The following is a 22,378-nucleotide window of genomic DNA, read 5'->3' on the forward strand; positions in this document are numbered from 1 at the left end:
AATCTGAAGGTAAGAGATCTTTTCCATTTCATAGCCTTTCCTACTTTGCATGTGTCAAAAACCAGTAGTAAGTTCAACTCTTGAGCAAACAATAGACTTGTTTAAAAAAATATGAATCAATTTATTTTCACACCTAAGCTAATAGACAAACTTAGTAGAACAATAATCAAATGAATTCTTAAACAAGGGTTAATACAGGTTCAAATAGCATTGAAGAAACAAATCAAATGATAATGAAATAAATATATGATAGATAATGTTCTGTTGCCATGAACTTAGAAACTTGATGTAAATGCAATCACTTTCCTGAGCGTTGGCTTTGTTGAGAGCTTGAGAGAGAGAGGCAGACTGGGGTCGTCTGTTTTCTGAGGGAGAGAGGTGGAGTGGCAGCGGCAGGGGTTCGATTTGGCTATAACCCCTGGGCTTGTCGATGTAGTGCCTGGGATCGCCTGGGACTGCCTGGGACGCTCAGGTAAGAGTGTCGGGAGCTGGTCTGTGTAGACCCATCTCATCCTTCTGGCTCCTTGGTCTCTCCCTCTATCCTGTCTTCTGGAGCTGGTCTGTGTAGCGTTGTGGCCAAGACCCTCTCATCAGACGTCCTTTCCTCTCCTCTCCCTTCATCCGGTCTTCATGGACTCCCCACTCCCCCACTAATCCTGTCTTGCTTCTGTCTGCCTCCCTAATATATAGTTCTGGTTCGTTGTGCAATACATGGTTCAGTTACCATATATGTCACTCTCTTTGCAAGATGGAGACATTGAGATGTCTTGTGACATTCCCAGACGACGTCAACATGTTGCTGTTGTGGCAAAGTTTCCTTTGAAGTTCATTTTGGGAAAGGGTGTACGCATGCACTTTTCATGGCTTTAGATTTCACATAACACACAATCTGCACACATGTATGAATCTACATTTATTGTACAGTGAATGTCATATTCCCAATTGATGGTTAAGGAATTGTGAATGAATGCTTTTGTGACTGAGTGGAACATTCAACCTTTGACATCCAAAGTCAGGGTGTGATCTGTGGCGATGACACTTTATCCAGCTGAAATGCAATCAAGTCTTTATGACACTTAATCCAGCTGATATGGAATCAAGTCTTTATGATACATAATCCATCTAAAATGGAATCAAGTCTTTATGGTACAAGGGCATCCCTTGGACCTGAGTCTCTGAGTCTGTAGGAAACAAATCAAATAGATTTCCTTCCTTGTACCTATGAACATGAAGGCCAATGTCTGGAATTGGACAGTTTCAGTGTACCTTTGTGCACACAAAGTATGCCACTGGTGCAGGAATTGAGACCATTCTTGAGGGTCAAAAGGTCAGCAGACCCCTCTGTAGGCCTATATCTGTCCGGCTTCTCTGCTTACATGCTTGTCCATGTGGTGTCAGTATGGAAGAGAGAAATCACTTCACATGATGTTCATTAGATGTCATCCAATGCTGTATGTGGTATAGCTGGATGCGATAGCTTAATTGTGCCTTTATACCCCATATCTACTACAGTTGGGTGACGATACGAATACATTGTCAATCGCGAATATACGAATCCAATCGCCGAATATTTTTATTAGGCGATTTCTCGGGACGATTTAGCCCAATTAACATGTAAAGTGTGAGCAACATGTGAATCAGCAAAGTAGTAACAGCGGCCGGCTGGAAATCCCCCGTTATAATGGTATGCTCCCAGCCGTGCTCCCAGCGGCACGGCACTTACGGCAGCCTGGCTGGGAGCCTGTAGCCTACATGTTTAAGCTCCGGAGTCCAGACCCATGCAGTTTAATAATATAGGCTACAGTCACAACAGAATGCACACTGCTGTCTCGTGTCTCATCACAATCCCAATGCGCCACCCGTGAGTGGCGGGGGGGAAATAAAAAAACCTGTCTACTAGTGTTAGTGTATAGGCACGGGGATCATTCATTAGCTTAGCGATACTGTACCCAGCCGATCGCTGTTCTTGGTCCCTGATTAGCCGAGCGACGCCACCAACATAAATACTTGGTCCCTGATTGGCCGAGCGACGCCACCGACATACATACATACATACTTGGTCCCTGATTGGCCGAGCGACGCCACCGACAGACGCAGCCGATTACAGTACTTGCGTGCTCCGCTTGCGCAAAAAGAAAATCATGTTGGGACATCCCTGGGGGTCCCAACCCACAGGTTGAGAACCACGGTACTAATGGTACGGCTTCCATATGGATCTCAGACTTCATGTGACTATGGCATAATATGATGGAACATTTGGGCATTGACTATAATTATAAAATTAGAGTTAAATATTTCAAAAGAAATACAATCTGTGAGCGTGGACACAGGAGAGTTGGCACATTTAACATGCAGACTACATGAATCATGTGTCGACATTCAAGCATTTTGGACGTATAGTTTGAGACGACTCTCTCTACTCTACATGTTCTTCAAACATGGCTCCGAGTCAAATCCTTGTTATCGCTGATTAGCACACGTTGGACATGTATGTAATGTTGGCAAACATTCTACTGCATGCTTTGAGGCTGAAGCAAAGGAAGACTCTATTCAGACTTCCGGACACACTTTTCAGTGCTGACTGTTTGGTCATAAGGATGGTATTGAATCCACATGGCTTTGATTCACATGGAATATATTATGGAATATAATTATTGTATTGAAACGATAATAAGAAACAGCATTTCCAACATGGTTATGTTGTTACGCACGCACACACACACACAGACACACAGACGTGTGTCTGTGTGTGCGTGCCAGTGTATACCTTTTAAGTACATTTCAATTGATGGTTTTCTTCTGGAGTACAGATGTCTTTAACTACAGTACACAAGTCCATATTTCAGAAATATAAAAAATAAGCATTAAAAGGACCTTCTGTCCAGATGCCAAGTAGCGCACAGAGAACTGTAATTTAGTAGCAGCTCTCCTCTGCTTCCAGACAACAACCATAAAACAGCTGAAACAGCCAGAAAAGTACTGGCAAGGAATTTAACAATGTTGTAAAACTAAAGAAAATAAAACATATCTGTAGGTATTGTTCTTTGATTTGTAGCTTAATTTGACACAAACTCTCTGACTATAGCCCTGTGTTACAAATTCAAGCTTTGTCTTTCCTCTTGTAGGTATTCATCACGGCCAGGTACAGTTGTGACGGGGTCATTATCTAAAAAAACTTTTTTGATAAGACCTAATGAGATGTTTCATCAAAGAATGGACTCCACTGTGAGGCCTTGACAGCATCCCAGGGAGCCTGTCAGAAAGTGTTGCTCTTCCCTCCTCACAAGTCTATTAGAATTACACAAAATAACTTTTAGATGGTAATAGTGGTAACCCATGATAATATAATATCACCACTTTTACCCAGCCTAAATTTGCCCTTGGTGATTGGAGTAATAAAAGGACCGTGGGGGTGATATACACCATATAAGCCCAACAGCTGGGTGTCATGAAGGGTGAGGCCCGCCAGCAGTGTACCAACTCCCTACCCACACTATTGGGAGATCCCAGTGTGACTACCCCTTTACTCACCGGGTCTGTTCATTGACAGTTGCTCAGTTCAAGCTAAAACGCCACCGCATGCTGCATTTTGTAAGGAATAATGTGATTAATGCCATTGTTAAACATGCTTGCAAACAAGATTCTGCACGTAGTGCAGTAGAATTCATAGCTGAGGAGATACTGGAGTTTATCTGACTGCAAAGGAACCAAAACACAGAGCGGGAGACTGCTAGCAACCTTTGATGTTTCACAGAATGGCTGCATACCAACAACGGTGAAGCCTGCCAGCAACACCTGCCATGTTCTCAGCCAACTCTCTCTCCCTCAACTATCAGGAATGCCAGCAGCATGCAGGACTAACATTGTATTTGCCTGTGCAGTTTCTCATTGACAGTGATATCCATTTGTTACATTTTAGTGATTATCAAATGTTATTTTTCTCACCATCTTTGTGAATATGGATATGGGTTTGACATGTTTCCTATAGCCCATAATAAGTCTTTGTGTTTTGTGTGTACATAACTTCCTCTTCCTCTTGCTGTGTTGCCAGTTTTGCAAGAGAAACAAGTGGCCAGGTCTATGAAAACAAACACAAATGAAAGATCTGCAAGCTCACAGCAACACATTGTGAGGTTATTTAAAACGATATTGAGAATACATTTAAATATTTTTAATATTTTTAACAAACAAACAAAAACAGGTGAATATGATTAATACGTTATCACTCAGAGGTTGGCTAATCTGTGGTTGGCTACAGTGAGAAAATTCAAATCTGTGTGTGTGTGTGTGTGTGTGTGTGTGTGTGCATGTGATTTAAAACTATTTAAAATAACTTTATTTACAGCATTGCCTTATGCACTCATTGAGCACTTAATTGTGGCAAAGCCAAGTTCGTGTCAGGGATTTCTTCCACCTTTGCACTCAACACTGAACCGCGAGTTCCACAGGTCACACTGGACCCATTCATCAATGGCCTCATCTGCCCTGCCAGGTGGGACCACTCTATGGCAGATGGCACAGAGCTCCCCTGCATCTTCTGCAGCTGGAGGTGCCTGTTTGGCCTCCCGTGGCTATCGTACGCCTCCGTTTCTGGCTCCTCTCCAAGGCTGAGTCATCAGGACGTTGGCCAGCCTCTCCGGACGTACCCCTGGCTGCTACCAGCATAGTTCTGTGGGCTGACCTTCTTACAGGCGGGGCGAGGGGTTGGAGACTTCAGTGTGAGAGGGACTGGCTCCGTCCACTCTCCTTGATGATCCCAACTTTATTTCCTTTTTTTTTTATTAAGCTTGGGCAGACAGATTTTATGAATAGTCCATCATTGATCTGCGAGGCTGCAGCCACTCCGTCTGAGACAGGACTGAATGTTGGATGATTAAATGCCCTTGCTTTATGGGATTACAGTCCCATGCTGAGGAGAGGAGGTGTTTGTTGCCCTCCACACTCCTATCCAACAACTGCAGGGTGAGTGGAGAAAGCTCCTATCAAGGCATTTGGTGTTTGACTTGGGGAGTGAAACTGTACTAATAACCTTTACAAGGGTTCTAGTCATGGCCTGCAATCCAAATGATGAATCTGCCTCCCCAGGAGTCAGGTCAGAACTGGGAGTTGGGCCTTGTAATAACCCTGGTAGTGACGTGCAGGCTGATAACGCAACACAAAGCTCTGCATCATCAGCCCAATACTGTATGTACATTCGACAAATTGGCATATATGTTTTGAGAAATAAATTAACTTATTTTCGGGGTCGTGACTTAACGATAAAGGTTTAGTAGCTTCGAAATAACAAACCATTAACCTTTAAATTATCCGTCTCTGAGGTCAGAAATGTATAGTAGTTAAGATAAATATTTACCTTCTCTATCTATGGAATGGATTTATTATTTATTATGTATATTATTTATGTAGCCTGTGTAACATGTATTCCTTCTCTATGGAACTCATAAAAAACTGATGAGAGTTCAGACTGGTAATTAGGGTGTGATCTTGCATTCCTCTATAGACTATTATACCAGTGATCCGTCATCAATTACTCCTACCGTACTGGACCAGTACAGCCGACAGCAGGCTGACAGCAGAAGACCACGTATTGGTGTACTGGGACCAGTTCACTACAAGAGAATCTGCAGATCCAACAGCTGCAGGTCCCAGCTGTGCACATCCACACAGCTGCACATTTTGTTTTACACACGTGTGCTTCCAAGAAATTGTCATTTATCCCCCCCACCCCCCACTACACATAAATTGTCCTCCTTTCAGTCACCGATACACTCAATTTACACCCACGTTGACAAACATTTACCTGCGACTAGGTGCCCGGGCCCATAAAATCAAGGGCTTATTTAATCAGGGTGCTTGCAATGTTCCCTGCGTAGCCTTGCTATCCGAAGCCCCCTGTCTGCGGTGAGGGATGGGCATGTGGGCTCGCATGGGGTCAGCCTGCCAGGCCTCTCATAAATCCCAGCACCGGGATCCTGTCCTCTGGCTCTCGTCTGATAACGCTCATTATTGCTCAACGACCCAGAAGGCAAACCGCTATAGTATGGGCTCCCATCACCTTCAGGGATTGAGGGAGAGAGGGAGAGAGATAGAGAGAGAAAGGGAGAGTATTGCTCTCTCATCCAACAACAGCTTTCTCTACCTGCTCCCTCTCCCCTTAACATCTATCCTCATCCTGGCTCTTCCACTGTCTTTCCCCTTTCCTCCTATCTGCCCCGACTGCCCCCCTCTCTCTCTCTCTCTCTCTCTCTGGCATGCATGTTCACCAGCTCAAGCCTTTTATGAGCTATAAACTGAACTCATGCCAGACACGTCCGCCTGCAGACAAAGAAAATAAAAGAAGTGTCCTGCAGTGTGATTATTTTATATTATGAAGCGAATTACAGCTTTCACTCTCAGCAGGGTTGGCTTCAGGGGTAGAATGAAGTTTATTTTTCTCCCCCCCCTGTGGGGGGTGGGGGGGACCTAAGATGGTGTGGTGTTTATGAGTCTCCTCAATCAGAAGTGAGAGGCAGTGGGATTTCACTCTGTCCCGAGGGGCCATGCTCAGAGGTTGAGATCTCTCTTAGAGAGAGAGAGTGGCATGGGAGGAAATATTACCTTTTACACCCACAGCTGCCTGCCCTGCAGTCGTTTCCTCAATGCGGCGGATGCTTCTTAGATGAAGGCCACACGAACGTTGACAGAAAATCTGATAACAATAACGGCACACAATCTTCTCTGTAAGCTGCAGCACAAGAACAAAACAAAAAAGAACAATTACTATAGTGACACAATAGAACCTCACATACAATGAACTAAGATACAGTACTGTACATACTGACACACATGGTATGGCGACAACTAGCCTCTGTACCCAGGTTATTATTTGTGTTCGCTATTGGATGAACCAATAATATGATCCATCATCCAACGCATTGCTCCCGGCAGCACCCGCCCCTCTAGTGAGTGAGTGAGTGAGTGAGTGAGCGTGCATGGGGAATAAACTAGGTTATTCAGACCAGTTTATAATCAATTAACTAGCAGGTACTGAATACTTTAAAGTATGATGATTTTCATAATAAAAGGTAAATGGTGCATTTATACAGCACCTTTATCCATGGCGCTTTACACAGATTGTGCATTACATTCACGCATTCATACACCGATGGCGGAGGAAACCATGCAAGGCACCAACCTGCTCTTCAGGAGCAATTATAGGGGCATAGCGCTCGTTTTCCGTAAAGCAACCTCCTGCTGCCTCTTGCATTATGTGCAAATTAAAAACAGGTCGCACGCATGGCCGTTGAGCGATATCCAACTAGCACTTCCAAACTCCAACAATAAAATATAAATCACCTGCAAGGAATTTCTTGACAGGAAGTAGCTCATAACATATCTACGGTGAAACAAACATTTTGCAGATAGAAAGAGGATAATTCAAGCTTTTCATACAGCTGCAATGTTGTTGAGTTTAACATGGTTTAATACAATCAGATATAGGACTTGAAGGAAGTGTGAAAGGGCCCCATTTATCTCCAAAATGGCTGCTGTCGAGCCTATACCTTAGCCTATACCTTATATACTGTACAGTTTAGATGCAGAGTAAAACTTATGAACAATGTCCACTTGTACACTCCAGGGTTAAACAAACTCACACCGTTTTGCAGTGTACTGTAGGCTATACAGAGTAGACCAAGGGCACCATGGTCCACTGGCAGTTTCTGCATTCAGTGCTTTGCCCTTGGCATAGTTGGGACCATAAACGAGCCCATTCCTGGTACAGTACATATCACTCTACATGTAGGCACTCAGCAAAACAAGATAGCCTTGTGGACATCAGTAGTGATGATGAAGTGAACTAGATAGCATTGTCCTCTTGACCTGTCCTTCATGCTCGTATAGAACCAACAGTGAATCACCACTCACAACACGCTGCAGCACCATGTTTGACATTCCAGCTGCATCATAGCCTCTGAGTGCAAGCTACCGTCATACCAACAATGATACAGAGACAAAGGAAATCACTTATTATGCAACAGGAAATTTGCACTGAGAAAACAAATGGTAGACAGTGTTTAGCAAAAAAAAAATCCAAATGTGCCATATTTATTTCTACAATATCAAATACAAATTCTACACATTTAACATTTCACAACTTTGTCTTGATCAATGTTTTCTGTTACTTCTCTCCCACTAAAGAGGAGAGCAAGTTGAGAGAGATGCCCCTCGCTCATAGTCCAGAGAAGGTACGAGTCAGGGTGTATTTCAATGCTCTCTGCTGCCCATGGTGAGATTATATATCCACAGAGATCAGCACTTCATGGTACGTAGGCTAAATGCTTTAGCAGTGTGGCAGAATCTCCTCTGATGAAAGATCATTCAGCCGGTGCACTGCCTACATGCTATGCACTGTGCACTGCCTCAAATATTTTAACCCATTTTGGTGTTAGCATTATGTTATGCTTTAGCTATTGAAAAATAGCAGATCTACAAGCTCATAGCGTGCAAGCTGAGTGGTGCGCTACGAGCTTGTAGGTCTGCTATTTTTGAAAAATCAAATAATTCAACTGACATAGAAACATAGCTTTTTCAGAAAACTGTCAGGATGTAGAAGACATTTTTTTAATCTGATCTCAGGTCAAAATGGGTTAAAGGGCAAGCTAGTTATCTTATCTCATACACAAATATTGCTATAATAATGCAATATTTCTAGTGGATTAGAATGATAACCTGTAAAAAGCTACTTTTTGTACGATTTTTTTTTTTTCAAACAATGTTTTGTATTATTTAAACATGTGTATTGTGTATGAATTATGTATGTGGATCATCAGGCACTCAGTTAAATTGCTGTGTAGTGCTAATTTATGGTCCATGTTACAGATGTTTCATCCAACTAAAGCATCCAGATGTGAAACCAAATGGGCACAGCTATTTTTAGGGGGATTGGAACAAAAGGACTTTCATTGAACAACTAAATACTCCCTGATTCTGAATTATAATTAGGACATAAAAGGATTTTTAGGTTTTTAGGCATAAAGAGGCATAATAACAGAGCTGCTCTCACATTTTCCTGAACTGATTATTTAACAATGATTGTAATAATTAAAATAGTGTTTATAAAAATCGGTGCCATCTGTGTCGTGTAAAAAGACCCGTTATTAATGTTAGAACCAGTGCAATTTGTTTCCCATGTCAGCCTGACCTGACTAATGGAGGTAAGGGAGAGGAGATGGCGTTACGAGCAAAAAACTGTACAATACATGATATGTAATTATCTAATTAATTAATGTTCTGTTTTCTTTTTCTCCACATGATAGGTTTTGATTGATTGATTGAAATATTTATTAACAGTTTGTAGAATTTACAGTACATTTTAAGCACAAACTCAATACAAAGACTGTCAACTGTGAGTGGACGACCCAATTAAGCATTACACTTGTTTACAACAGGGTCCACATTGTTCAATTCATCAAAACATTTAAAGACATACAAACATTTAGAGACATACAAATAGACATTTCTATGGTGACTATCCGACATGTATAAAGAACTATTAAAAACAAAGGTTTTATCAAGAATAGAGGTTAGGGTCAGTACGCGGACCTCACACGCGCGTTGCACCGCCGATCCAACCTGTCACCAATATGTCTGAGTCGGGCGCGTTCGGCTATGCGCACCGGGAATGTGATCAGTTTGTTGAGTGTGGTGGGCGGTGACGTCACAGAGTGCGTTCAGTGTGCCTTATTTACGAACGACCAGTTACAACACACCATTCACACTGAGCAACCCTACCCTGAGGGTAGGGTTGCTCAGTGCGTGCACTCTGCACACCCGGTGCGCAGCGCACTGGATTTTCGAACGACAACGCACTGAGTGCACTGAATAAACGAACGACAAGAGAGCACACCAGTGCGTTCAGGGCGCATTTCCGAACGCGCCCATAGTGTCTTGGGGCTTTGTCACATTACCCGTTGTACCCGTCTTTTGTGCCCATAATATGGAGATCTCCGCATCTCATTGGAATGTGCCACCCTGTGGCCAAATGTCCACACTACACATTAAACGTTCAAAAACAAATTGCGTGGGTTTAGCGCAGTAGCACTGGTACTGATATGGTGAATTTTTGCAGCATTTCAAATGTCAGTAGGCCTAGATAACCACTGTAGCTACTGTAAAATAATAATAAACTCTGCAAACTGGCTATCTTAAAGAAAGATAACTCTCCTGACTGGCCTATGCCTCTGCAAACAACACTCCAACCTATAGCCTATGTTAAATAATTCATACGCCATCACCAACAACGAGGACATGACCAAAGCCTACGCCCCCAAACTGTCATCACACTGATGAAGGCTGGATAGCTGAAACGTTTGTCCATTTGTTTCAAATATGAAATAAACTATATTTGAACTGCAGTCTTGGTGTGCGCGACCCACTACCCTTTATTTTGCATAGTATTTGCGAACGCAGTGAGCCACTTACTATGACAGCAAGGGCTGAATGTCTGTGTGTGTGTGTGTGTGTGTCTGTCTGTCCCGCTGTTACACCACCCGCCCGCCACCAGAGGGCGCAGCTGTAGCACACACACACACACACACACACACACACACACACACAGGGCGCAGCTGTAGCACACACACACACACACACACACACAACCACACACACACGAGCTGCGTTCGCTTCCCGCGTTTGCGCGTCTTACTTGTGTATAACATTAGTCTTTTATTGGACGATCATCAGCTGTGGCGGCAGACACTAATAGATTCACAATCGCATCATTTTGGCATGTGCAACAACAAGTATCTACAGTATAGAGCTATATAAGGCCCTTCCAGTCATCCGATCCATGAATGTAGGTCCTTGGCAAACGGCAGCTGGATCAATCAATGGGCCACGCATTGATGAAGCTGCGCTGGTGGCCAGAGACAATGCTCTTCATCGTTCAGAACACACTTGGCATCACCTCAAGTGGCTTTTGCAATTGCTCTGACAAGTTGTTTAATGGTCCATTTCCCCCATCTGGGGGAGAGGATAGTTCTCCATTTCACAGGCTGGTTGTCCTCGTTATGTCCTGTAAGAGTTTCACTTGGCAAACAACGGTGGATCCATGTGATCTATGGATTTGAATCAATCGATCAGTTTACAATTGTGCTCAAGCAGTCAGCCATCTCACTGTGCTTCAGCGGCACCGGCGTACTGAAATCACTTTGTCCGGTTGTTTCTTCCACTGCAATAGGCCGCGACTGTTGAAAACATCCTCTCTATGTGTTCAACTCTCCTGATGTCACTTACTGTATGTTACACATTGGCTTATGACCTCTGCCAGTGGAACCTTGTCAATAATAGTAAAAATAAATATTATATATATATATATATATATATATATATGACACACACACACACACACACACACACACACACACACACACACACACACACACACACACACACACACACACACACACACACACACACACACAATATATATATTTATATATCAGAGAGAGAGAGAGGGGGGCTCTGTACTGCTGATGGTTTTTTTTTTAAGCTGGCGAGGAACTTCTCTTCAGATGGATTGAGCCTCTACCACTTTAACAGCAAGCAGATGTGAACACAGTCAACAGAGCAACACTGAGGGACTATATTCACCTCAGAGGGATTCTATGAAGCCCAGGCAACCGAGAAAACCTCTCAAAGCTGCCAAAGGAACAGAAGTCTATTGATTTCTCTCAGTTTGTGGATGTGCATTCATTGTGGTGGGATTTGAGAAAGGGAGACAAATGTAGCAAAGCACTCTCCGTTGTACAAGTGTGTGCCCACACCACCACCTTCGGAAACAAACGGAGGTTACACGGAGTCGATCTGTCAGTCTTCCTCGCAGCAGAGTCCTCCTAGGACTCTTTGAAAAAGTGGGACACGGTAGGTGGAAAAAAATAATGTTAAAGGTGCCAACAAAGGCAGGTTTGAGTCAGAAGAGGGGTTTCTAACATCAACACAAGCCTCTGGAGAGGATTCTATTTTTTATTTTTTGAGTGTTGCAACCACTCCAAGGAACAGCAATGGTCCGTGTTAACCTACGTGATAACCTATATGTGACTATGTATGTGTGTAACTATGAGTAGCAGTAGGGGCAAAAGTGGCGCTGTTGTGCCAGAAACAGAGAGAGAGAGAGAGATAGTGCTGCACTGTTGCCTGCTAATGAGAGACAGAGAGAGAGGGGGGAGGGGGGGAGGGGAGTTGCACCACTCAGTTCACACGGGTGTGATTTTTTTCTTTTAAACATCGCTTCACATATTGATGTGGCTATGTAGGTACTGTAGTACTTAGTTACTAAATGTATTTTCTTTTTTTCACTTGGACTGAAGTACCAGTGGGTGATGACAATGACAATTCTTTTCGCTGTCTCCAATTAATAATAATAATAATACTACTACTAATAATAATAAAAATATTTGTATAGCACCTTTCAGCTCAAAGTGCATTACAGAGCAATTGAGAAAGAAAGAAAATAAGCTTTTCTTTTCTTTCATGCGTTGAAAAGTTCAAGGCAATCAGTGAATCACTAAGTGAAGAAAAGTACAGATATGGCCACGGAAATAAGAATAATCATGGTAGCAATTATTTAAACAGGGTTACAAATAGCTCCATCTGCTCCTTCCCTCTCAGCACTCTCCCTCTTTAAAAACACAGGCTGTTTTCTCCATCGTGACTACTGGACTAGTTAGTATACATTTAGTATTTAATGGTAATATTATTGACCACTCATCTTGTTATGTCTGTGGCAAAGTTTTTGTTTGAGGAAAATCCTGAGACGGTGTTCAGCCAGCCTGCACAGTGGATTTGGATTATAGAGATTACATACTCAATCAACGGTGACTCCAATTGAAAAGGGCGTGTTTAATCCCATTAGCAGACCTTCAAACTCTACTTCTCTGGGTTTGTCTTTGCAAACTGTTAATTTATTTTTCCAGTTTTTTCATGTGTCTATGAGGTGACAGTACTTCATTAGACACCCTGGAGTCGTTTTTATGTGCAACGGTGTATTAACTTTGTATTTAGGGTTTCTTCCTGGAGGATGAACCCTTGACAGTCAAACAGGTCAATGAAATAAACCGTAATATAGTGACATCACACTATCAGCCCCTCCCCCTTTATCATACAACTACAGCTGTGGGTTCCATCACCCATCACCACCCACCAGGCCAACCAGGCATACAATTTACAATTTAGGCATTTAGCAGACGCTCTTAATCCAGAGCGATTTACATTTAAGCAAGAACAAAAGCATGGGAATACATCACATAAAAGCATTTATCATGAAACATGCGTAAGCTAAGAAGGTAACAGTGGAATATCTATATGATGAAACTATACATACACTATACATAATAAACTATACATATTCACTACTATGCTATACCTATGTACTATGGCGTGCTATGACTATATACAATACAATTATAGTGCTGTCTACATAACATGCTATAAGTCTGTGTCAAATGCTATCTAAGCCAACAGAAATGCTATCTAAGGGGTTAGGGTAAGTGCTATGGGCCATGATGGAGTCTGAAAAGGTGGGTTGGGCATACTTAACGAACTGGTGGGCATGTACACATAAAAGCACATAAAAGCATGATTTTAACAAATACTGTACACTTATATTATAATAGTATCTGATGATCATGTTTTAGGGTGGAAAAAAATCGTGGCACTCGATCTTTAATAAAGTATTCAATCAATCCATTGATTAATCAATGAAGTGTATAGCTCCTCTAGAGGCTAACATTTCATCCAACTCTACACACTCATAGCACATTGCAAAGTGATGCTTTGTGAGCTTGGTGATGGGCTACTTTTGGTGAAGATATTTTTGTAGATGTGTAGAGCAGGAGTCTTCAACAGGGGGTCCCTAGAGGGACAAAAGGAGGGGGCCTGATTAACCAGTGAGGGACTCCGGTTAATGAAGTATAGGGTTTAAGAGGTTAATACTCATCAGCCCACCCTCCACCAACACCAGAGGGTGAATTATACCCTCACAAACTGGGGAGCCCACTCTTACAATTAAAAAACAAAACTTGCTTTTCGGGGAACTCAAGTCTGAGGGGAGCAGCTGGGCTAAAGGTCAAACTAGCTAGCATGTAGCTGTGCCAGCCTGCAGTCAGCAGCTCACAGCAGGATTCCACATCCTTCTAATTACTGTATGACTTCAAGTGGCTGCAGGAAAGCCTGTCTGCCTTAGATTACCTGACCATGTGTGAGCATGGCACGCACACACTATTCCTTCCCCAAATCCCACATTAACTATAAAACTATGGAAATAATGCACAGTAGCCTACAAATAATTTAGGCAGGCCGAGTTGTGTCATGATCCATGGCCAGGATTTATTTTTCTTTTATTATTATTATTATTATTATTGTGCATGATTCAAGTGTTACAGGCCAAAAGGTAAAAGTACCTCTTGCCACCATGAGGTTGATTTAAAAATGTTGGCATGGGGTGTCTGGACTATAGAGCGTCGCAGTCCCGCCCCCTTTCATGACGACTGTGTGACTGTAAAGTTTGACACGTGTAGCTGCTTCCAGATGGGGCCACAGCCACACACAAACATTGAAACACATAGTCTAGCCTCGCTGATCATTGGTCTCGCAAAGCCGATAAGGGTTTACTGTATGTATTCATACTGTATATTCTATAGTGTCACAATCAACCTCTTCTGTTGCGTGGATCTCTGGATATGAAGCATGAAACATGAAAGCCCAAAGCTAAATTGACTGTAATCAGCATCAAAATGTGTCTCTCTGATGTGGAATGTCCTTGAATCAGATAGCTCTGTAACGCGAAAAATCAACAGAAGTCCCAAGAGCACCTACTAGAAAGTTGAAACACAAAAGCTTAAATAGTAAATTGTGTCCAATCTACATCAAAGGATTTTCAAATGATTGTGACACAGTCACACAGGCACATCCTTCTCACTATAAGATGGGTATAAGTCTGTGGAATTTAATGATGTCTTCTCTGTCTTCTTCTTCTAGTAGCCTACTTTTTTAATTTAAGCTCAGGTCTCGTCAAACTGCCACTGATATGTCTTTAATTCCAGTGTCCTGTCCCCATAATTACACAAGATATCAATAATGGTGGTCAAGGTTTTCCGAAATGAAAATAAAGTAATACCTTCAACTTAACCTATTTAGACCTGCAAAGGCTGATTCAAAAAATATTTGAGTTCTGAAAGATGATATATTCAAAGATTTGCGCCACATTTTCATGATTTTTCAAAAATAGCAGATCTACTGTACAAGCTACGCTATGAGCTTCACGGACCAGTTGAAAACCCCTCAAATAATATATGTCTTTGGTTTATTTGGCCATTTGTCCAGCCTGTAGTTTAGGACCAACATGCCCACTGGCGTGTAAACGAAACTTGTGGATTGGAGAAAACTGTGGAAATCTAGACCGAGCAGTCCAGATGTGCTTGATTGTGTTGGACAAAACAAAAGGCACTAAACACTCAATTCTAATTTGAAATAGAATGGCTGATTTGCCAATGCATGTACATGGTGTCAACTAGGGTCCTAGATATGCAGTCGTTAGACTGCAGTTGTTGTCCTGAAACTGCAACATCCGTCACTGCAGGAATGGTGAGAGGGCAGGAAAATAATGGTTGATACAGTACATCATGACAAATTGTCATGACACAATTGTCATGCAACGGCAAGTACGGATCAAGAAACCAGGCACCTGCCGAAATACCTCATTAATGCCATTCCAACTACAGTCAAACATAGTGGTGGCAGCGTCATGCTGTGGGCATGTTTTTCTCTGACAGGGACGGGACTAGTCAAGATAGCGGAAAAGATGGGTTCAGAGAAATATAGAGCAATTGTCACGGGGGCAACACATGCCTATAGACAAATCCTCAGAGGGGTGCCCTGAGCGCAACCATTACTTTGCTGTACCATTATCTGATTAGCTACTGTACACTTGGCCTCATCATCATCATCCTTCAAGTTCCCTCGAGATCTGCGACACAAGCTGCTTCCACTGGTCTCTGTTGCTCATTGCCACACAAAGTTCATTCACAGTCAGTCCTGTGTCCCTGCTCAGAACATCTGGAAAAGGTGGACATTGAAGTGCACACTGCACAGCTGCTTCCAATGATTGACTCTCCTGAAGCTAGCTTGGAGGTGTGTCTGTTTGGCAGCCTGTGTTGTGGGCCAATCTGTATTGTCTAATTATATGGTAGGCTAATTGTTTTGTGAATTATTTGATGCCTACCAATGCATTTGAAGATTGCTCAGAAGTTTTGTACAGTAATTGTGCATAACATATGTTCCATGGTTAGCCTCATTTGAGTTGATGATGATGATGATGCCAATTACTAATTACTAATTGTGGGTAGGTCTCATCAGGTAGGCCTCTTTTGTTCCCTCAGCGTTGTTTTGTTTGTTCTCTTGGTGAGCTCTATATGTTCTTTTGTCTTTGTTGTTTTTCTTTATTTTTTATTTGATGTAATCATGGTGATATAAAATGTATGGTTGGTAGCAGCATCAATTAGATGGGGTTTTTTTTTAATGATAGGGGCAGGTATAAATAAGATGTATCTTCTTCCTGCTCCTTTTCTTTTATGGTATGGAATATGTAAAAAAAAAGAAAGTACAAAGTAAAATGTATATAATCATTATGTAAAACCATAACTGAAATGAAATAAATAAATATGAAATGAAATAAGCGAGGCAAAATAAGTATTTAGTAGGGAATGATCAGAGTAAAACAAAAACTCCCACACACTTCATCAGGCTATCTTTATGAATAAAATATATAGCCTGATGAAGGTCTAAACAGACCGAAACGTTGTTATTTCACATTTAATGCATTTTAACTGCATTGAAGACATGTGTGAACTGTGAAGACTTGGTTTGTCCTTTTTCAGAACGATCAACGATAGAAAAATGCTCAGTTTGCAACAGGTAGAAAACACTCAAGTTTGTCTTAGTTTATTGTCAGCCTTAATTTCTTACTTTCTGTTTGTTAAAGTGTCTTTTTTTGTCTTTCTTAAATATAAGGTCGTCACTCGTCAGGACTCGAACCCACGACCCGCTGTCATTGCCACCAGGATTACCAGCCTAGGTGCCCGGACCGCTAGGCAGGCCTGGGCCAAAAAGTCCATAGTCTTGGCTGTCACATGACATAATCTACAAAAGCAATGCATTGGAGGGGCTAGCGCCCCTCAAAACCTGCATTCTTGGAGCATTGACCATCCGGCCAACTTTTGCAGCAATCCTTTACCAAAGTGCTCAGGATCTGAGGCTGGGGGCAAACAATGTTTCAAAGAGACAACGACCTGAAGCATAGTGCTTGAAAACTCTATGAAAGTCTGCCAGAGTCTGGGCCAAAAACCAATAGAGCATTTCTTGAAAGACCTGAAAATCGCTGCGTATATCGATGCTGTCACGCTTCGCATCGCACCTGGATGAACTGAAACAATTTAACCAAGAAGAATGGGAGAAAGAAAGATCTGTCAAGCTTGTAGGGTCATTCCCAATAAGACTGCCAAATGTGCTTTGATCAAGTACTAACTGAAGGATATGAATATGAATAATAGTCATATTACTATAAATGGCAAGTTATCAGTTGTTTATTTTTATATACGGTATGTAGGTATGCACAACAAAACTCCTATTGTTGCTCTCTCATTGAGGAGTATTGTGGGTGGACAGGAAAACTAAAACTTTCCATTTGCACTGTAATACGAATATGCAATAGACTGGACTGCGTTGAAAATATCTCACAATTAATTAGTTTACAACAAAGTCTGGGGAGAATACTACAAAGATGATTTGTGAAAAGGATGAAAAACGACATAAAATACCTGAACATTCAGCACTTTCCCTAGATGTCAGAGCTGAAAGAATAGCACTTAAATTGAGAGAATGAATAAATGAATGCATCCATCCTCCATCCTCCCCACATTGCAGAGTAAAGACTTATCTGTGAAAGAGAGAGCGCAGCACACAATGGGAAGACTGCTTAGAATTTTGTGTCTTATGCCTTCAGTGTGCGTGCGTGTGCCATTTGTTACACTGCTCGTGTTTGCTGTTAGGGGGCAGGGAAGCTTAGGCTATTTCATTTTTTCAGTTTGTTTTCAGAAATAAGACAAAGTAAAAAAATAGAGTCTGCACACAATCAGGAAGAATACAATGGAGAATGAATTCAGCAGTAATTCATAAAGTTGCAAAAGTGCAATAACCAAAAATGTCAATGTAAATAAATACATTTTGGCATTAACACCATTATCTACATTATTAATAAAGCCCTAAAGTCCCTAGTAAAAAGATAAATAACTAGGACAGCAGCAAGTACAGCTCACATAGCCTACATGTGTGATAATAGTAATACACAATAACAATAATAATAGTATTCTTTTCCTTTACCCATAAGTGATGAACATCATAGTTTCAATTCAAATCACGAGTCAAGGCTGCTACATAAAAGTCCTTGCCGGTACAGAACCTTGCTAAAGAATAATACAATACAATTAAATGAACACCTCCTGCTGATCTAGGATCAGATCTTAATTTTCGGGCCTATTGAGAACTCTAGAACTCTTCGCTGGCTGCTGGGCGCAGCTGCACTAACTTTGGGGCAGGCCCGTCTAGAGGTTGAATGGACATGTATCAGTCAAAAGGGAGATAGGTTGAAAAGTGGTGAAGTGATCCTTTAGGTACAGTACCCTTTTTTACCAGCATTTAAAAAATAATGTCCTCCTATGACTTTAGACTCTATTTATCTTTCATCATTCTCACCAGGCTCATCATTTATCCGTCTGACTTATGAAGTCCTGCCAGAGAGGCATCACAAAGCAATAATCCTCTGAGGCAACATTGATGAAAGTAATGCATAAATTTCCTGGGCCCGTTATGTTTGAGGTGTGTGCTAAGCATCTGTAGAGATTGAAACGCAACAGGTGATTAGGATGTGTCAGCAAAGAACATAATCCTAAATCCGTTGTGTGGCTGACGTGATGAAACAGTGATGTTGTTTAACACCTACGTATGATGCTAAAAACACATGTATACAGTATACACGTCTGTTTTAATGATATAACAGGATAAATTTTTTGACAGCTCCCGTTGCAAAGTTTTGTGCAGCACTCCTGGACATGTTTTGTGCATGCACGCAGCCATTCACTTCCTTGTTTACGCCTTTACGGGCCGACAAATATCTCATATTAATATATCTCATATTAGTTCATATCTCTAAAACTACTATAATTTCTGACTTAACCAAGCATCTCGTTTGGCATATTAACGCTTCTAGAGAGAGATCAGACTTGACAGCGCGAGGTAGTGGAACATTACACCTCCCGGTTTTGGGGGGAAATGGAAGGCGGGGCTTTTTAGAGTAAAATCTGCACATCTGCTTGGCATTCTAGCGCCTTAATTCTGAAGAACTCTGACAGCATCATCAATGTTAACAGGCACTGATGTAACACTCATCAGAGAGAGCGACACGTTGGAAACAGCTCTAAGTACTGTATTCTGGACTGCTATAACAAGACCAAGCATGCCAGGCATAATAGTACACGCACACACGCACAATTTGCTCATACACCAACAGAGTACCACATACAGCACACACAGAGGCGCATGCATGAACGCACACACGTGACCAATTTATTTATTTTTTTGGTCATTGTCTCCACCAGGCCGAAGGCTTGGGGAGAGAGTATATTTTGCACTCCGTCCACGTGTGTGTATGTCCGTGTGTGTGTATGTCCGTATGTGTGTGTGTCCGTGTCTGTGTGTGTGTGTGTGTGTGTCCGTCCGTCCGTGTACAGCTAATCTCTGGCACCGTTAACCCGGTCGATGCCAAACTTTTCTCACACACTCCCTAGATGCCAACGATGAACCTCTGCCCCACATTTTCCAGAACGGCCTGTTATAGTGCCACCAGGAGGCAGACTTTTGTAAAACACATTTTTTTTATATTACTCCTCCATATTTTGTCCAAAAATCCTGCAAATCGTTTGTATCTCTATAGCCATGTGCTCAAGACAGATCTGTCGGATATTTCATATTCCATCCTGATTGGCTAACATTGGCTTTCAAAGTTTACTGGATTGGCCCCGTTTTGAACAAAAAGCCTCAAATCATGATGAACGCAGCGTGCAATTTACGTGAAATCTTTCACAGACGTTCCTACTAGGCTGAGGAATATATCCCACCCTTTTCACATTGGCCTGTTATAGCGCCACCAACAGGTGGATTTTTGTAAAACACATTTTTGGAACAAAATGCCTCAAATCATCAATCAATGGCACCCTTTTCCCATTGGCTTATTATAGCGCCACCAGGAGGCCACAACATGTCGTTTTAAAGAGAAAATGTCTATTTTATGTAGTCTGATGAACGTATCGTTTCTTTTGGCTGAGATTTTGAATTGATCCCCATCTGTAGCACCTCTCATTTATATAGTAAATAAATAATACTCATGCACCTTTGTTTTCATTCATCCCAAAAGATAATCATCATTTCAGAGAACAGATTAACATTTTCCACTTACTTTTATTGAAATTTTCATTGGAATTTTCACAAACTGATTATGACAATTATGAATAATCATATTTTGACACTCATGAAGGCTCTTAAGAAATAACAGGCTTATTTTCTCAACCCATAAGGCTACATCCATAAAACCTGTTGATCCTGATGATGTCAATGTCGGACATGGAATTCCTCTGTCCGATCTGCACAGAAGGGTCTGGGATGGGAGTAATGGTCTCTGCTCCGTACACTCTACTGAAAGCAGTCTTCGGATAATGCATGATAGAGCTGTAATCATAAGGGGTGCCCAGGTTGTTGGTGTTGGAACTCTGGAAGTTGTAGGCAGTGGATGAGGAAATGTTCTCCCAGTTGATCCTGATGTGCTGATCTCTGTCGCTCCTGGTGTGTTCATGCTGGAAGCCCAGGGCGTGAAGGAGTTCATGCTGTATGATGCCATGGGTAACACAGCCATAAACGGACAGAGACACATCCTGCTTTCCACCACTTCTACCCAGAGTAGACCAGCACCCTCTGAGACTCCCAATGTTGAGATAATCAGTCTGCCCAGTGTAAGGAACAAACTGAATACAAGTGTCCATGTGAAAGCTTTCCAGAGCTGCCTCGATCGCAGCCTTTTCAGAATCATAGAAGTAATTGCTGATGACGTATGGCACCTCAACCATCCCATTGAAGGACTTTGGCCATTTGCAGGAGTTAGCATCAGAAAAGCACCTCATGGCGTTCCTCTTCCTTGGAACAGCAATATCTCCCTCCTTTAACGTGTGGCTAATGTCTTTGTTCACCTCTAGGATTCTCGAGGTAACGCCTGAATGTCTTGGCTCTTGTGTCATGGTCGCTTCTGTACCAGGAGTCCCCTGGGTGGTGTTGAGTGCTGCAGAGAGACCCAGCACTACAGCCAGGACGGCAGAGAAGAAACTCAGACCCATGGTCCAAATGGCGTTCCTTCCTTGGATGAAGATGTTGTTCCTTCAAGTTGGAGATGGTGAAGCTGGAAGAGGATCCTTGGCTGGAGAGGTCAGTGACTAGAATGGTCTCAGTCTCAGGGGTTTTATGCAGTCAAAGAGGGCAGGGACCACCGTTGTCCAACGACTTAATGTAAACACACTGAAGCAAACAAGCATTGTAAGGGAGGGATAATCTCTGACAACAACCTCACCCAGTGGTTTAAAATCTCTACATGGGTGTGGTCGGGACGACAGTTTTTGTTTGTAGTTTACTTAACCAGGAAGTCCCACTGAGAGATGCCGTTTACAGTAAGTTACATACAGTACAGTACTCAAAAATAAAACCCAATCTATAGAAAACAACGCTTCTCCTGCAAATAATTCTGTATCAGACATTTAAATTCACAAGTGAAACCATGATAGACAAGTAGTTCAGTAAGTACTATGCACAGTACAATCCTCACTGTTAATTTATTATGTGTTGCAGATATAGCCAATCTACAAGCTCACAGCACCCCACAGTGCGAGGCGTTATGAGCTTGTTGATCTGCTATTTCCGGCTAATGTTCCCCATCACACTACGATTTGGCGGATCGCCTGTAGTAAGGTAACCCGACTCCTCCAGATGGGGGCGGTATTGATTTACAAGTTCACAGCACAGCCTCCAGTGAAGCCCAGATGGAAGTAGTTTGTGAAACGAGTGTGAAGCAAGCTCCTTCAATCTGGCAGAGTCAGGTTAGTATAAGGACCCACTATAGGGTAAATACAGAGGTCCATCCTACTGTGGCATCTGAATCACAACCAGAGTACTTCATAACATAATCAACATAATATCATATACTTTTGTATAGCACATGAATGAACTTCCACAAGCACCCCCCCCCCCC

At 42.2% G+C, this 22,378-nt stretch overlaps 1 protein-coding gene across 1 annotated transcript; it reads right to left on the reverse strand.

Moving 5' to 3' along the window:
- Positions 1-20,651: 20,651 nt before the first annotated feature.
- LOC310857182 (hatching enzyme 1.2-like) lies at positions 20,652-21,473 on the reverse strand (the record flags this gene model as incomplete). Its single annotated transcript, XM_083762793.1, has 1 exon — positions 20,652-21,473. One exon carries the CDS (start codon positions 21,471-21,473, stop codon positions 20,652-20,654), a length of 822 nt encoding a protein of 273 aa, XP_083618919.1.
- Positions 21,474-22,378: the final 905 nt, after the last annotated feature.

Source organism: Protomyctophum parallelum (assembly GCF_964188405.1).
Source record: "Protomyctophum parallelum genome assembly, chromosome: 4".
NCBI classification, from domain to species: Eukaryota; Metazoa; Chordata; class Actinopteri; order Myctophiformes; family Myctophidae; genus Protomyctophum; species Protomyctophum parallelum.